At 40.8% G+C, this 17,231-nt stretch overlaps 1 protein-coding gene across 1 annotated transcript in view; it reads right to left on the bottom strand.

The window, feature by feature from the left end:
* farp1 (FERM, RhoGEF (ARHGEF) and pleckstrin domain protein 1 (chondrocyte-derived)) overlaps window positions 1-17,231 on the bottom strand; it is a 310,303-nt gene that overhangs the window by 89,614 nt on the left and 203,458 nt on the right. The window contains exon 13 of the mRNA XM_072578014.1: window positions 15,368-15,581. Within this exon, the coding sequence (XP_072434115.1) occupies window positions 15,368-15,581 (214 nt within the window). The remainder of the gene's footprint in view (window positions 1-15,367; window positions 15,582-17,231) is intronic.

The following is a 17,231-nucleotide window of genomic DNA, read 5'->3' as shown; positions in this document are numbered from 1 at the left end:
TCCAACTTGTCCATGCTGCCAGTTTTCACAACTGAACTAGTCCCATTTGCCTGCATTTGTCCATATCCCTCCATACCTATCCCACCCATGTGCCTGTCTAAGTGCTTCTTAAATGACAAAATTGTTCTGGCTTCCACCACTAACTCTGGCAGCCCATTCCAGACACTCACCACCCTCAATGTGAAAAGATTGCCCCTTTGGACCCTTTTGTATCTCTCCCCTCTCACCTTAAACCAATACCCTCTAGTCTTAGACTCCCCTACTATGGAGAAAAGCTGTTGGCCTTCTACCTTATCTGTGGCTCTCATGATTTTATAAATCTCTCTAAGATCACCCCTCAGTCTCCTACATTCCATGGGCAAAAGGTCCCAGCCTATCCAACCTCTCCTTATAACTCAAACCTTCCCAGTCCAGGTAGCATCCTAATTAATCTCTTCTCCACATTTTCTAGTTTAATAATATCCTTTCTATACTAGGATGACCAGGACTGCATGTAGTACTCCAAATGTGGCCACACCAATGTCTTGTACCGCTGCAATAAGACATCCTAACTCCTACACTCAATGCTCTATCCAATGAAGGTAAGTATGCTGAAAGCCTTCTCCACCAGCCTGTCCACCCGTGACTCCACTTTCAAGGTGCTCTGAACCTGTACCCCTAGACCTCTTTGTTCTTTAATACTCTCCAGACCCTACATTGTGTGTAAGTCCTGCCCTGGTTTGACCCACCAAAATGCAACACCTTGTATTTATCTAAATTCAACCCCATCTGCAATTTCTCAGCCCACTGAGCCAGTTCATCAAGATCTTATTGCATTCCCAGGTAACCTTTTTCATTGTCCACTACACCACCAATCTTGATGTCATCACAAATTTACTAATGATGTCTCCTACATTCTCATCTAAGTCTCTCACTTCAATAGACCACCTTGCTCTCATGCAAACATATCTGCCCTGGGCTTGCTGCAATGCTTCAGTGAAGCATAGTATAAGCTCAAGAACAGTATCTCATTTTCAGCTTAAACACTTCACAGCCTCAAAGCCTCCTCAGGTGACTGACCAAGTGGAGTTTGCACATTCTCCCCGTGTCTGCATGGGTTTCCTCCGGGTGCTCTGGTTTCCTCCCACAATCCAAACATGTGCAGGTTAGGTGAATTGGCCGTGCTAAATTGCCTGTAATGTTCGGTGAAGAGGTAAATGAAGTGGATTGGGTCTGGGTGGGTTGAGCTTCGGCAGGTCAGTGTGGACATGTTGGGCCGAAGGGCCTGTTTCCACACTGTAAGTAATCTAATCTAATCAAAAAAATTGAATTCAATAACTTCAGAAACTGATCGCATTGGCTGTTCTCCATTTTTCATCTCGTTATTCCCCTCCCCACCAAAGCCTTGTCTTGTTTACTTTGCTCTCCAGTGGACCCAACCTCTCCCTTTCTCACCTTTACTTACACCCATTTAAATGTCTCTTTTACCATTAACAACCCTTTTGACTTTTGCTCCAGGCCGTTACACCATCTTCTGCCTTGTTCAACCTCCAACATTGTCATGAGCATAAATAAAAATATTCCAACCCCTTTTAGATCTGAAGTCGTTATACTGGACTCAAAACATTAACTCTGTTTCTCTCTCCACTGATGCTGCTGGCCCTGCTGAGTTTCTCTAGCATTCTCTGTTTTTGTTTTCTGATTTGCAGCATCTGTAGTATTTTGATTTTAGAGAGTCGTCCACTGAAATGGAGTGGGTATGGTTCATAGAGTCAGGGATAATTGTAATGGACATATGTAATTCAGTTCCAGTTTTAAGATCAAGCATTAGACAAGATCTTAACATACTTAATGCCTATTCATTTGCAAATTAAATATTAGGCCCATTATAACTTTTTAAAATATATTTTTCTTTATTGCCTATCTATGTTGATTCTTATTTGGGACATATCAGAAGTTTTTTTCAAGTCATATTACCAGCTTCTGCAAAGCCTTTGAAAGAACCCTTGTGAACTAACAACACATTAAGAAATTACATTGCTATCACAGAGCCAGACTTGGTCCAGAATTATGGCAACACAGCGATTCATCAAACAGCTTTAGCTTGTTAACTTGTATTACAACACTAAGTTTACACTTAGAGACACAGCCACCATGTCAATAACCAGTAAAAGAGGTTGCCAGTGGGTGCAAATTTGATTAGTTCCTTAAAATGAGATCTGATCACCAGTATATGAAGGTAGGCACTGAAGTGGGTTAGATTAGATTGGATCCCCTACAGTATGGAAACAGGCCCTTCGGCCCAACATGTCCACACCGGCCCTCCGAAGAGTGACCCACCCAGACCCATTCCCCTACCCTATATTTACCCCTGACTAATGCACTAATACTATGGGCAATTTAGCTCAGCCAATTCACCTAACCTGCACATCTTTGGATTAGGGACTAGGGACATACTGACCTCCTTCCAGCGGCTAGTTGTAATTGCCTAGGTGGAGTTCGAAAGGAATATCTTAGATATTTCCTCTCCCCTTCATGTGAGCTGATTCGGCTGTTCTCCTCCGACATCACATTGCTTTTATGTGAGGTAAGGAGACTGGGAAGCCAATAGTCAAGGTGTGATAATGACGAAGCATCCCTGATTTTACATCGCTCCACCATTGATGGCCATTCTTAATGTCGCCTGGGGCCAAATTCTGGAATTCTCTTCCCTAACTTCTAAGCTTCACTTTCCTCTTTTAAGGCACTCCTTAAAACCTGCCTCTTTGACCAAGCTTATATTCATTAGACCCAACACCGCCTGGTGTGACTCAGTATTAATAATGTTCCTGTGAGGCATCTTAGAACATTTTATTACATTGAGGCGCTGCATAAATATAAATGGTTGTCCTTGCCTGGATGGACCAGAGGGTTTGTTTTCCCTATCTGGTGGTAATAGACTTAGTGTACTTGCATCAAGTTTCACAACAGAACACTTATCTGCCATCTTTGTTACTCTTAAGTGATGTCAACAAAGGAAATGATGAAAATGACTATGTTCCTCACCAACTATTATCCATCATGTTGAAATGACAATCCATTGGTCCATATTTTTAATGTTGTAAAATATCAATCAGCAAACATAAGAAAATGAATAGCAGTGAAGATATTTAGTCAAGAAGAGTTGATGCACAAGTCTTCACTGACAAGCAAGCTAAGCAGTTGGCAAAAAAAAAGACAATTTATACAGCAACAAGCAGTTCAGAAAGTATGTGAGACTTGAAAATATAATTGTGCTTATGCAAGAAAACAAACAATAGAAGATTTCATGCATACATTCAGAACATTATTATTCAAAGTTAATAAGCAAACTGGACCCAACATGCTTTAACATCCACCAAACTAAAGGCTACTGCAGTAAAGTGCAAACACAGGGTCATAATCATTACATGCTTTAGTAATCAAAATTACCAAAAAGAGAGACAATGCATTAAACAGACAGTATCTACCCTATTAACCTGCCCAGCTATTATGGCAAAACTTCAAGCTGCTCTGTCAAATCTTTTTCATGGTAGCAAATTGTTGGAATGTTCTGGGAAAGTGTGAGAAACTACATTCTCTGATTGTAAGCCATGCAACTGGTGCTGAAAGAGATAATCTAATGATGGGGATTGAAAATTGACTGTGACCCAAAGGGTTATCATATCTGGATTAGTGATGCTGGAAGACCACAGCAGTTCAGGCAGCATCCAAGGAGCAGCGAAGTTTTTACCTCGGCTATCATATCTGGTCAGGCAAATTCCTGGAGGTTACATCACGTGACTTCAAACCCCTAATCATTCCAACCATTCAAAAACTATTAGCCTCACTGATCATCAACTTTTAAACTGTTAAATGAGTGTAATGAAACTTGCTTTCTAAACTCGTGATATGAGTTGTCTGCTGTTTCCTTCCCCTCATTGCAGTGCCCAGGAGATTAATTGTCAATACCTGAAGACTTCAGGGCAATCTCAAAATTGGCTACTTTAATCTTGGTCTTCAGTCCATATCTGGTATAAACAGTGAGAGTCCAAAACTGATCAGTGTTTGGCTTACCAAGAATTTGAGTCCAATGGGGAGAAGACTATGAAATTCAGATGGAGCTAGGAGTACAGGACAACTTAATGGCACAGACAGAAGGTATGGGCCCATCAAGTCCATGCTTGTTCTTAGTAAAGTTCTGCTTGGTTGGTTAATCTCAAGAGGTGGAGATAAAGTGGGAAATGTAGGACTTCCTGTATCCTGTGGAGATTTGTACAACACACCAACCTAAAGTTCCAATATGAATCTGAAACACTGACCCAGCATGGCAGAGAGCAAGGGGGCAGTGAGCTGGCATGGTGGGCAAAACCTAGATTTGAGCTCCAAACCTCAAGTTTTGCATCAGGACAAAGATTTATAATAAGATTAGTTAGGTTCATCCTCTCTGTCCTCAGTGGCCTTGAATTCAAGCCAAACACTGACTGCAAAATAAACTTGTAAAGGGATTGCTCTTGAAATGAAAAGTAGAGTGAAGATGACTCTGGGTCTGAGTCCAACAAAAAATTCAATCCAGAAATTATTTTCATGCATACTTCTTAATACTATGTTCAGAAATGAAACGAGTACTTTGAGAGGGGACCCAAGTGTAAAAGTAGGAAGGAGGAAAAGTAGACCCCATTGGTCTACAGGGCCTTAATATGACTGAATCCAGAGTACAAAGTACAGTTTTGGATTCCTTCCTTAAGGAAGGCTACAACAGCATTAGAAGCTATATAGAAAAGGTTCGCTCAACTGATTCCTGGGATGAAGGAGTTATCTTGTGAGGAAAGGATGAATAGGTTGGGCCTGTGCTCACTGGAGTTTAGAAGAATGAGAGGTGATCTTGTAGACAGCTTTCAGATCCTGAGAAGACTTAACAAGTTAGATGCTGAGAGGATGTTTCCTCTTATGGTGGAATGTAGAACTGGGGTAGAATTTAAAAATTACAGGTTTCTCATTTAGAATGGAGATAACGACAATTTTCTTTCTCCCAGAGGGTCATCAGTCTGTGGAATGTTCTTCCCCAAAGCACAAGTGAGTTATTCAGTATATTCAAGACAGAGTTAGACAAACATTTGGTTGAAAAGGGAGTCAAGGGTTATTGAGGATAGGCCTGCTCAGTGGAAAGTTGAGTTAAGGCCACAATCACATCAACTACCATCTCATTGATTTATGTAACAAACTCAAGGGACTGAATGGCAGTCTCCTGCTCCTATTTGTGTGTTCACAATACTGGGCTATATGTGAGACGTATCCATCTTTTAAACTGATTTCAAACTCAATGCACAATATAGGTCAACAGAAGTAATACTGTCTCTTTAAAGCAGATTTCTCACCAGTTGAAGCAGTGATCCTGTTAACAAAAGAATAGTTAAATCGAACAGTCCCTTTGTTTCTCTATTTCAACAGTTACCAAAGGCATTATGATTTGAATGGACTCCGTCAGTTCACATCCCCCTATTTGCTGGTAATCAGCAAACGCCCCAGTTTCTGAAGCCACCTTCACCTTAACAGGATCACTTGCGTTAAAGCACACATTTGTGTATACAAACAGTTTGCATTATGGAAACAGAACATTTGGAGAGCATTACAAAAAGAGCAAGAACAGCCCAACATGCATTGAAAGCAAGGACAGAGCAAGAGGAGCTGTTTCAAAAGATACATGCTGACAGAACCACAGTATTTACAGTACTCAGGAAACACACCTTTTTAATATTATATCTCCATTAATGACAAATGACAAGAATGAGAATGAAAACACCAACTTTCACTGCTCAAGAGAGAGATGTTTTGCTTTTTTGTTAAAACTTGATTGCTGCCCAGAATCAGTAAAACTGAATCTTAGCTTAGAAGCAGAGCTGATTTGACAGTCCATCTCCCAGCTTTGTGTGAACCAAGGGGAACAAAATCTCTCAGGAAGCAGGACGATTATCTGCACAACCAACACACTGAGTGCCAAATCAACTGAAAACATTTACTGCACTCTATTTAGCTTTGATCATGAAAATGGCTTGATTTTACAAAATGTTCGGAATATCATCCAGGAAACGGTGACAGATAAGGGATTGCAAGGAACGGTGACCTTCTTTAGTCAATCTGACAAACCGAAGGGGCTTGCATGCAACTCTCAAAAGAATCTCATAACAGCTGAGGGCTGGGTTTGAGGTCCTAATAAGGCAAAACTGTCAGTGTTTTAATGCTATGACTCCACTGATATTGTCAATAATTTCAGGAGACCACACAAGCACTATAAATCACAGAAATCCAGAAATCACTGTTGGTGATTCTACACTTTCCCCTAAGGTGTGCTGTTGATGACAACCACCCATTCCTCCCTGCCAGACTTCAGTCAATGAAAAGAATCATTGAACAGATAAGAGCACACAACTAAAGAGGTATATCTATGTTTTCACTGGTATACTGTGACGAATGATGAGTGCTTTCGATCTATTAATAACAGTTATTTCAGAGTTTGCACTTTGGTCTATGTCCATGAGTGAGTTTAATAATTAATTTGTCAACTTTTTTAAAGCAATGACTTTAAAATTAGTATTTATCAGATGGAAGATGACAGGGACTGTCCTGGAGGGATATTGTAAGTTTGTCTGTATTGTGAAAGTTTCATAATTTGAGAGAGGAAACATTGCAAGTCATTAGCTTGTTTTTTTGTCTTAGGAAAAGCTCCATAGATTGGGAGCTTTTGTTTTCTATTCACAGAAGACCTGGTTGAAGTCAGATATAAGAACAGTTACTCCTCCTGAAAGGAGTTAGTTCAGAACAGTTAGAAAATAGGTCAAGTTAGTGTAAGGGTTTTAATTCGAAAATTCCAGACCAGAAGTGTTTGGTTAGAGCCCTAAAAGATTTATTTAAAGCCAAGAGAGTTTAAACTCAGTTGGGTGAATAGTAAATGAAAAGGCTATTAAGGCTTATGACAACAAATTGAAAGAAACAATTCAAACTGAGAAGGGATTTCATACACTGTAGTATGAGAATTGCAAAGTGATCATGTTGGGGTAGATGGGTTTTATCTTGCCCCATTTTGAAATATTTCAAATTGCATTATATGCATATAACTTGGTTTGCTCTATTTTATCTTAATTCCTTATGCGTAAACTTCTGTTTCAGTGTTAAAACCAAATCTGCAGCATGTTTCAGTGAAAGACCATCACATTATAGAGTCATCGTCATTGAGTCATACGGGATGAAGATAGACCCTTCAGTACAACCAGTCCATACAAACCATGTTCCCAAACTAAACCTATCCTATCTGCCTGCGCTTAGCCCATATCACTCAAACCCTTCCCATTCATGAACTTATCCAAACGTCTTTTAAACATTATAACTGTACCTGCATCTATCACTTTCTCTGGCAGTTCATTGTATAAAAACATTGCCTCTTATTGCCTTCTTTTCACATTAAAAATATTCCTCCTAGTTTTGAAGTCTCTCACTCGAGAGAAAAAATCCTTATCATTCACCTTATCTAGGCCCCTCATGATTTTATAAACCTCAATCAGGTCACCCCTCAACCTTCTATGTTCTAGTGAAAATCCATCAAGCACAGTCATAACATCACCTAGTATTCTAACAACATTAAGTTTATAATTACTGTTGATCAGTCTTTCTAACCCTGCAAGACGAATACATCGTTTGTGGAATGTCAGGTTTATCTATTATAATTTTAAAAATCTACAAATTCTTGGCATTTTGTTTTGAAACCAAACGTTAGTTGATATTTCAGCTTTTACCTTAAGCCCATGCATATGTATAGATTATTTGTTTTGCTCTCTAATATTCTTTCTTAAAAGAGGAGGACAATCAATGCATTTCACTTCCAGGATTTGCTGTCCATGTGCCTGTTTCAATGTGACTGGCTGTTTAGCCTACTTCATGACATTCCTGCTGCCATATGCATGGACAGCCTATTGACTTGTTGCAGGAGTTGGAGTTACATTAGGAAACAGGAAATTCAAGCAACATCAATTGATCTTTAAGGGCACCTTTCCTTGTGATCAGTGTCGTCGCTCTGCAGTTGACCTAAAAACCTTTGACTTTCCATAGATGAGCTGCTGCACTAGAAGATCAGGGGAAGCTGTGAAATCTTCATTCTTTACCCATTGCAGGTTTCATTATTATAGTCAATACATTCAGTATTAATTCCACGTTGCTCTATTGTGTGCAGGGCACCTGCAAATCACTCAGAATCCGTTGTGAAATAATGCACAATAGACAACAGACAGACAATAGACAATAGATGCAGGAGTAGGCCATTCAGCCCTTCGAGCCTGCAGGGCCATTCAATATGATCATGGCTGATCATTCCCAATCAGTATCCTGTTCCAGCCTTATCTCCATAACCCTTGACTCCACTATCTTTAAGAGCTCTATCCAATTCTTTCTTAAATGAATCCAGAGACTGGGCCTCCACTGCCCTCTGGGGCAGAGCATTCCACACAGCCACCACTCTCTGGGTGAAGTCGTTTCTCCTCATCTCTGTCCTAAATGGTCTACCCCGTATTTTTAAGTTGTGTCCTCTGGTTCGGCACTCCCCCATCAGCGGAAATATGTTTCCTCCTGCCAGAGTGTCCAATCCTTTCATAATCCTATACGTTTCAATCAGATCCCCTCTCAGTCTTCTAAACTCAAGGGTATACAAGCCCAGTCGCTTCAGTCTTTCCGTGTAAGGCAATCCTGCACCAGAAACATCAGTTTCAATATTAATTTAGAAACATCTCTTCATGGTGGCTAATTGTTTCTAGGAATTTACCTGTTTTTATTTCCATGAATTGTTGGCACAGGAACACCAACAGAGTTGCAAACTGATTTCAAATGGTGTGGGAAACATAAAAACTGATTTCCACCTGTTTTAAATTCAGACGCATTTTGTAACACTAACGCTGCTCTGGGACATTAAGATTACAGTTGTCCGAGGGTAATTATTTAAAAACAAAACAATACAATAAATTTCTGTACCATATTATCCATATAAATCTGTTCTGCTATTGATCATGGTTAATCTGTACCATAGCTCCATCTATCCCATGTAGTTCCAAATCCCTTAATACCACTGCATAGCACTAACTTAGCAATCACTCTGCTGAAATTTTTAACTGACTTTTCAGCCTCAACAAATTATTGAATGGACAGAGTTCCACATTTCTATTTCCATCAGGTGAAGAAGTCCTTCCTGACAACAGTCTGGCTCAATTTTAGGGTCATGTCCCTTGTTCTGGTTATCATGTGAGAACAATGTGCATTTATATAGCACCTTCCTTACAGTAAAGCAGCTGAAGGTGCTTCACAAAATTGTTACTGAAAAAAAAATTGACACAGTCAAAAGCTTGCTCAGCGAGATAAGAGTTTAACGGACAGCAAGAGATAGCACATTGGAATGGTTCAGCGAGTGAATTTCAGAGCTTAGAACTGAAGTAGTTAAATGCATGGCCACCAATAGAGTGGTGAAAATTTGGTGATGCACATGACATTAGAATTGGAGGAGCGTAGAGATCTTGGGAGGATTGTATAGCTGGAGGAGGTTGCAGAGAAACTTTGGCACAATGGTATAAATATTGTTCCTGACCATCTAACGTATTAAAAAACACACTGCTCCTGTGCACCACTTTCAACACAGGCCCAACTGCTGTAAAAAAATGTTGCCACTTTGCAAATGTCGCTAAAAGGGTTTCAATAAACTGACTGGCCTTGATATAGTCTCAGAAAGTAAACTCATTTATAGTGGAGCTGCATTCCAAAACCCATTCTTCCTAGTGGAACAATTTGTGTTGGTAAAGTGATGGATACATTGTTTATAGTGAAAATTCTTTAAAATATTTTGCTGGATTGTAGGGAATAGATTACATAGAATGTACAGAAAAGGTGGTTTGGTCCAACTGGTGCATGCTGCATGAGTGTATTTATATAGTTCACCCTTATTATGCAGTCTGCCTGTTAAATGCAGCTTTTGTGTTAAGATATGGATTAGCGAAGGGTTAATTGAATGGAAGAACAGGTTTGAAGGACTGTCCCCATCATGCAGAATGCAAACATTTCACTTTACTTAGCAGGAGAAGCTAAACTGTGTGGAAGACCAGTTGGAGCAACGTTATTCTTCCCAATATTTATCCCTCACTCAACATCAGGTTCTTGTGTCATGATCCAATTCCTGTCTGTGGGATCTTACTGTGCACATATCTGCTGTTTCCTCCCTTACAATAGTGACTACAGCTCAGAAATCCTTTATTGGCTGTAAAGCACATTAGGATGTCCTGTGGTCATGAAAGGCACTATTTTAATGTGTTTTATTTTGAAATAACTGGATAGAATCCCCAAAGGATGGGAGGAGACTCGATCACTGCATCCCAACAAGCACTCCACTTAGTTCAATCAGGCGAGGTTTAAATCCCAGAAAGCCCCAATCACATCAATTTACAAATAGATGAGATTGGTAAAAGGTGCCCCTTTAATGTTTTCACTCTGCTGTTTGCTTTTCACTCCCAATATTCTCTGTTCTGTGACTGACGATGCTGCACTATGGTTTCAGGAGCATCTTTTATTGCAGCCTCATTCATCAGGGGGATGAATGGGTCTATGTCAACTGCCTGACTTAAAACCCACCATGTGATTCTCAAACAAACTCTTCAACCCAACAGCTTTGAACCAATTTTGTACCTTTTGATGGATTCCTCAAAACATCGAACATCCGCACACACTGTTGATTAAAGCTTGGGTCAGGTTTAAAGCCCAGACCCAATTAGGCATGTATCCAAGGAGCAGGGAAAATTGGGAGCAATGACCATCATCACATTTGGCCTGCATCTGATACATCCAAGCTAACCACAAGGTATGAATGGGATTACAACTATCACCACTGTATTAAACCAGTAATAAAAGAAGCCTCATCACCATTAAATGGGCAACATTGCTGCGCCAAAACATAGAATACAATCTCTGATCCTCAATGATATACCAGAGCAACAGCTGACAAATGCCCATCCTTTTACAAAACCCATATGTGAATCAGTATTGTATTCACTACTGTCCTCCCAAAGGGGGTCAAAGTTCATGAGTTTCTGTAGGATGAAAAATGCCAGCTTTCGCCAATTAGCAGACATCCTCTGTCCTAATATTAACTGTTTTTCATACATTAAAGATCACTTCATGTTTTTCACCAGCCTGCAACACACAATCTGGGTAACTGCACAGTTTATCCAGTCTCCAATCACTGCACATGGGCAGTGTGACTCACCCAACTGCATCACACACTCCTGGAATGTGACTATAAATACTTTACGCATTTACATTTCCCCAAAATTTCCAGGCAAGGCAATGCAACACATCTGAATCTAGTTCTGGCAATTGGAGTGAGTGAGGGATTGAGGAAGAAAGCAAGAAGGATAATTTCTTTCTATGTCACAGGTGCTTAATGCAATAAATCACCTGTTTCCAAGCAAAACTAAACAATCTCTTTTTCTATTAAAATAAATCCTCTACAAAATGTGAACCACAGGACTAAAGGGAAATTATTGTTTTTGCATTTCAATGGACGTAATAAATAGGAGCCTGCTCCTCCATTTAACAAGGTCATGGCTGATCTGGATGTGGCTTTAATTCCACTATCCTATCCCCTTAACTCTGATTCACGTCAATCAAAAATCTGTCTAATGTGGCCATGAATATATTCAACGATCCAGCCTCCATTGCTCTCTGTGGAAGAGAATTCCATGGTGCGCGAAGAGAAGAAATTCCTCCTTATCTGCATCTTAAAATGGAAGACTCCTCATCTTTAAACTTTAGCTCCAAGGTCTAGATTCCCCCAAGGGGGAAACATCTTCTCAGCATCTACCTACCTCAAGCCCTGTCTGAAACTTAAGTTTTCAAAAGATCTTCAATGCACATCAACTCAACCTGCTCAACCTTTCCCTCATAACAAAACACCTGCGTCCCAGAGATCAGCCTAGGGGATCTTCCCAAAAATGCTTCCACTGCAATTATATCCTCCCTACATAAGGAGCCAGAATCTGTCCACACATATCCTACAAAAAGAATGGGGTTTGGTTAGCTCAATTGGCTGGACGGCTTTTTTAACAATGCAGAGCCACATCAATAATGTGGGTTCAATTCCTGCACACCAGCTGAAGGACTGCTATCACAGATACCACGAAGGACGGTGGTGACCCTCAGGTTAAATCACCACCAGTTATCTCTCTAATGTGAGACCAGTCCAATGGCCCAGTCAGAATATAGTTTCCTTGTTTTATCTTACAAGAGGAATGGTATGATATACTTCTGTTGTAAACACCTGGGACACTGAAATTTGTTCCCTGTGCAGAGTTAACGGGTATGAAATTAACCTAAATAGTATCATGGACGTGCATTGGAGATCTGTTTTACACTGCATTTAGCAATCTTTCTGTCGAGTTGAATTGGGAAGAGGATGGTTTTTGACTGACTGTTGACACACCCTCGCCTGTTAAGGTCTCTTAGCAAGATGGAACTGATTTTACAACTTACTGCCAGAAGATGCCAGTTCTATAATACTTGAAATGTAACTCAGTTCTTTAAAGCAGAAATATTTCTGATTTGATAAGATAAATTTAAATTTGATTAAAAATCCTATATTCAGAATGTTTTCTAGAATTGGAATTTGTTTTAAATCAGGAACTTTAATTTTCCTCTCTTTGATGCAAGATTGGCTGCGCTTTCCAGATTATCCTGCAATAAGATAGTTTGGGGACCTGTATTATATGCAACGATGATCATTCTATTAGGTAAGAATGAGTATAATCATTTTCAACATAAATGAAGAGCTTTCAATAAATTTCCATGAACCTCTTACTTTCAATACTAGTGGGGAATATGGTTTTGGCAGGACTCAACTCTGTCAGGATTAGTGTAACTAGACTTATAAACTATTGTTCAATTTCACTCAACACTCACTAAATACTACACAGTATTAAGCTACACAAGTTATCAAGTCACTTATTAAAGATGTGTGTACCTATATGTTTATATTGGCAAAGACACTCAAAAAAAGGTACACAGAATTGCAGACTTCAATCCTTTCAGGATCTCCAACCATTGCTGTACAAATCTAGACCTATCTCAGTCCTTTCTAAATAGTTAACTTCACAAAAATTACATAAAATAAGTTTATCAGAAAGAACAAGCCACTGGACTAACCTCAATCCATTTTGCCTGAAACGTCGGTTTTCCTGCTCCTCGGATGCTGCCTGACCTGCTGTGCTTTTCCAGCACCACACTCTCGACTAACATCAATCAATGCTATGCACACACCATGCTTTCCTATTAAACTGAACATCCATTATCATTAGCTTTATTTCGAACTTGGAATATGAAGGCAATTATTTGACAGCTGAATATCCCACAGTTATCAACCCTTCACAGTCTAAAATATAACGGAGGTCCTGCCTATTTGTGTTATTCCCATCTAACATTATGTTGCTGCCTGGCAGTACCTACGGAAAAAGAAACAGAAGGAACGTTTCAAGTCTGATCTGACTTCTCTTCAGAACTCTTCAGTTCTGAAGAGTTACATCTGACTGGAAGAGTTAATTCTGTTACTCACTCCACAAGCGTTGCCACACCTGCTGAGTTTCTCCAGGATGTTTCGGATTTTATTTCAGATTTCCAACATCTGCAGTATTTTGCTTTTCTAATCTTGCAGGTGATGCCCAATGCTACACAATGCACGTCAGTGCACTTACTGGATAACAAGTGGATACCAGCAAGTGACAAACAACACCATAACTTTAAGTTGTTGCTAGGCTTCACCCTAGTTATAAATTCCAAAGATGGATTTATCACGATTGGTACCTGGCTCCTCACAATAGGGATCAAGAGCTTACATTTTTTGTATCGATTTAACATTTGACAGTCCAATATTTGCCCCTGGCTTAACAACTTAACTAAACTGCTTTTTTAAAAACATAGTTAAAAGTTGAGCTTCAGCTCTTTTAAACTTTTCTTGCACCTTCTTAAATATTTCTGTAAACAATAACATATAATCCACTTCCAATGTGACTTTTGAACATTAATCCCTGCCATGATTTTAAGATGTTGTATTTCATTATAAATGAATACTAGACAGTCAAAATCCACTGCAATCTCATCAGTGGCAGCTGGCACAATTAGAGATGCCACTCTGTTAATCAGAGAAAACTGAGATGTTATAAAAGTGTTTACTGTCTCTATGCCTGGATAAATAGTGATGATAGCTTTAGGACTGCAAATCAACTGGCTGCATACCATTGATCAGAGAATGGACAAGGTCAGAAGACTGCAAAAAATTGCTAACAAGTGATGATACCATGTTCACTCACTGGACTGCTCTCATCAGGGTCACTGAAGCTAATGGAACTGTCCTCCTCCAGTTCCTCCCCTAACTGCAGGCTCCCTAACGAAAAGGTCTTTCGAGGCAACGGTGAGGAGTTTACAGCAATAGGGTTCCCCATTACCAGTGGGTGGCTGAGTGACTGAATTGCCTCCGAGTCAGAGTCGCTGGATTCTGTCCCACTGCTGGTGGAACCGTCCATCACCTGACTCCCCGCCCCGTGGTCCACAAGGCCAGCTGGGAATAGCCTCTGGATTGGTGGGCTTGGCTTTGTTAACGCAGTAGGGAAAAGGCTGTTGGCGACAGACCTACCCTCTGAATGTTGCACTCTAGGTGAGCAGAGTCTGCGCTGGCTACCTGCCCTATATTGGTTCACTGGAGTAGAGGCCATATGGCTAAGGATAAATGGATCAGTGTCTGATCTGTTTCGGTTGCTGTAAATCCTTGGTCTATGTTCTGGGCTTAAAATAGGGGAATAGCTGTTATAATCACGGTGGCTGTGTAAATGGCTATCTGTATTTTCTGGTCTATACCTACAGTGGCCATTCTGTATAATAGAGCTCTTGGATCCTGCCTTGTTAACACTGACATTGGGACTGGACCCCTTAGGGGACAAACCTATTGGAGATGTTGAAGGACTACAACGTTCTGATCCTCGAAATACCTCACGAAGCAAAGAGCTGTGTCTGGGCATTGGGGGTGTCCTCTTATTGCAGAAGGACAACTGGGCCAATTCCTCATCCATCAACTCTTCCCTTATATGGAGTGGAGAACCCGCAAATCGGAAATCGGGAGAGCCTCTATATCTACGGCGAGGCACATTTTCATCCGTTTCCACAAAATATTCACTGCTGCTAAACTCATCCTCATAATTGTCATTTGTTTTTGACCGTGACCTGTTGATCCACCCTCTGATCAAGTCATGCTCACTATCTATATCACTGCAGTCAATGTACGGAATGGAAGAACTGCTCCCACAAGTAGCTCGAGATGCTGGACCTGCATTCTGGTGTTCTCGTTGGGCCTTCGGCTGGTGAACATTGTCCCTCACGGCGTCCTCCTGTCTGTCCCTCCTGGGGCTGCCTGATGGTGACGCACTCTTCCGCTCTACCCTGTCCTCATCGGTTGTCTGGGAGATTCCCAGATCCTTCCTCTGGCTAGGAGACGGTGCTCCTGTCGATGCTGACCGCTCTCCAAAAGAAAGACTACCGCTCTGAAAAGACAAGAGACATCTTGGGAAACGAGTAATCGGCAAACATACTTCAGCTCAATTCTTACTCTCAAAACCCTCAGTGTTTTCTTTCCCCCTAGTTTTGAAAGAACACAAGACAAAGGTAGCCAATCTGATCAAGATACTATTCAATACAATTACAGCTAATCTTCGGCTTCAATCCCACTTTCCTGCTCACTCTCCACATCCCAGCATTCCCTGGAAACCAATATCTCTCCATCCCTCCAGCCTTGAATATGTTTAACAATGGAGTATCCATCATCCTCTGTGGTTAGAGTTTCAAAAATTCAAAGGCCTCTGATGAAATAATTCCACATCTCAGTTGGAAATGATCTGCCCCTAATCCTGAGAAGCGATGAACACTTGCTAAGGAATGTAAAGTATGTTTCAGTACCTCATTCTGTCTCATGTGAGATCCTTAGGAGAAAGTGAGGACTACAGATGCTGGAGATCTGGGTCGGAGAGTGTGGTGCTGGAAAACACAGCATGTCAGGCAGCATCTGAGGAGCAGGAGAATTGATGTTTCGGACATAAACCCCCTACATCTGTCAACCCTGTGCTCCTAATGAAGGGTTTATGCCCGAAACATTGATTCTCCTGCTCTTCGGATGCTGCCTGACCTGCACCACACTCCTGACTCATGCAAGATCCTTGCTGTCTAAGGATTACTTAGTCTTAATGTTTTTTGCAAAGTCTGTTGGCTTTTATAACTCTTCAATGTCAGCAATACACAATGATCTTGAGTCTACCCAAAGACATCTCGTATGGATTTGAACTCAATTCAGAAACTTTCCATCTCACTGACAGAAACTTTCATCTGAGTAGCAGATCAATTCACAATATTCAATTAAACTACCTGCTCTTCCTCCATTATCCTCCAACGGTTCTCTAAAACAGGCACTTTACAACACTGGCATCCTACTGCACCCTGAAGTAAGCTACCAAACATGTAGCACTGTGATCACTACCACCAGCTTTTACCTTCATAACACCACCTGTCTCTGTTCCTACCTCGGTTCATTTGACACTGAAACCCTCGTTACTATCTTTGTTACCTTCAGTCATGATAATTCCAATGCTCCACTGCCTACTCTCTCAGTGCACATTCTAAATTTCACCTTGGCCCAAATTCTGCTGCCTATGCCCTATTTTGTACCAAGTCTTAGCCACCTTCAACCCTGTGCTCCTTGACATACATGGGTTCCCAGTTTGGCAATGCCCCAACTTTAAGATGCTCATCCTTATTTTCAAATGTTTCTTTGGCATTGCCCTTTTCTTCACCTCCTCCATGCAGTCAGACCTCCAAAATCACTTCCCTCCTTCAATTTTGACCTCTGGCTCAGCTCCACCATGGGAAGACCTGCCTTACACAGCTTTGGGTCTAAGCTCTAGAATTCCACCCCAAAACTCCTCGACCTCTTTCACCAAATCTAAATGCTCTTTCAAACATATTTCTTTGACCTGTCCTAATACCTTTGTATCAGGCTCAGTCTCAATGTTTATCTGAGTATGCTCCTCTGAAGTACCTCAGCATTAAAGACACTACACAAATGCAAGGGATTGTTGACCTCGCCCCCGGTACTCCCACTATAAGGGGCCACATGGCTAGTGATGGGTACTTGATTGTTTTTC

This window comes from Chiloscyllium punctatum, chromosome 9 (genome assembly GCF_047496795.1).
Source record: "Chiloscyllium punctatum isolate Juve2018m chromosome 9, sChiPun1.3, whole genome shotgun sequence".
NCBI lineage: Eukaryota > Metazoa > Chordata > Chondrichthyes > Orectolobiformes > Hemiscylliidae > Chiloscyllium > Chiloscyllium punctatum.
The sequence above is the reverse complement of the archived record's forward strand: the minus strand, read 5'-3'. Positions and strand labels throughout refer to the sequence as shown.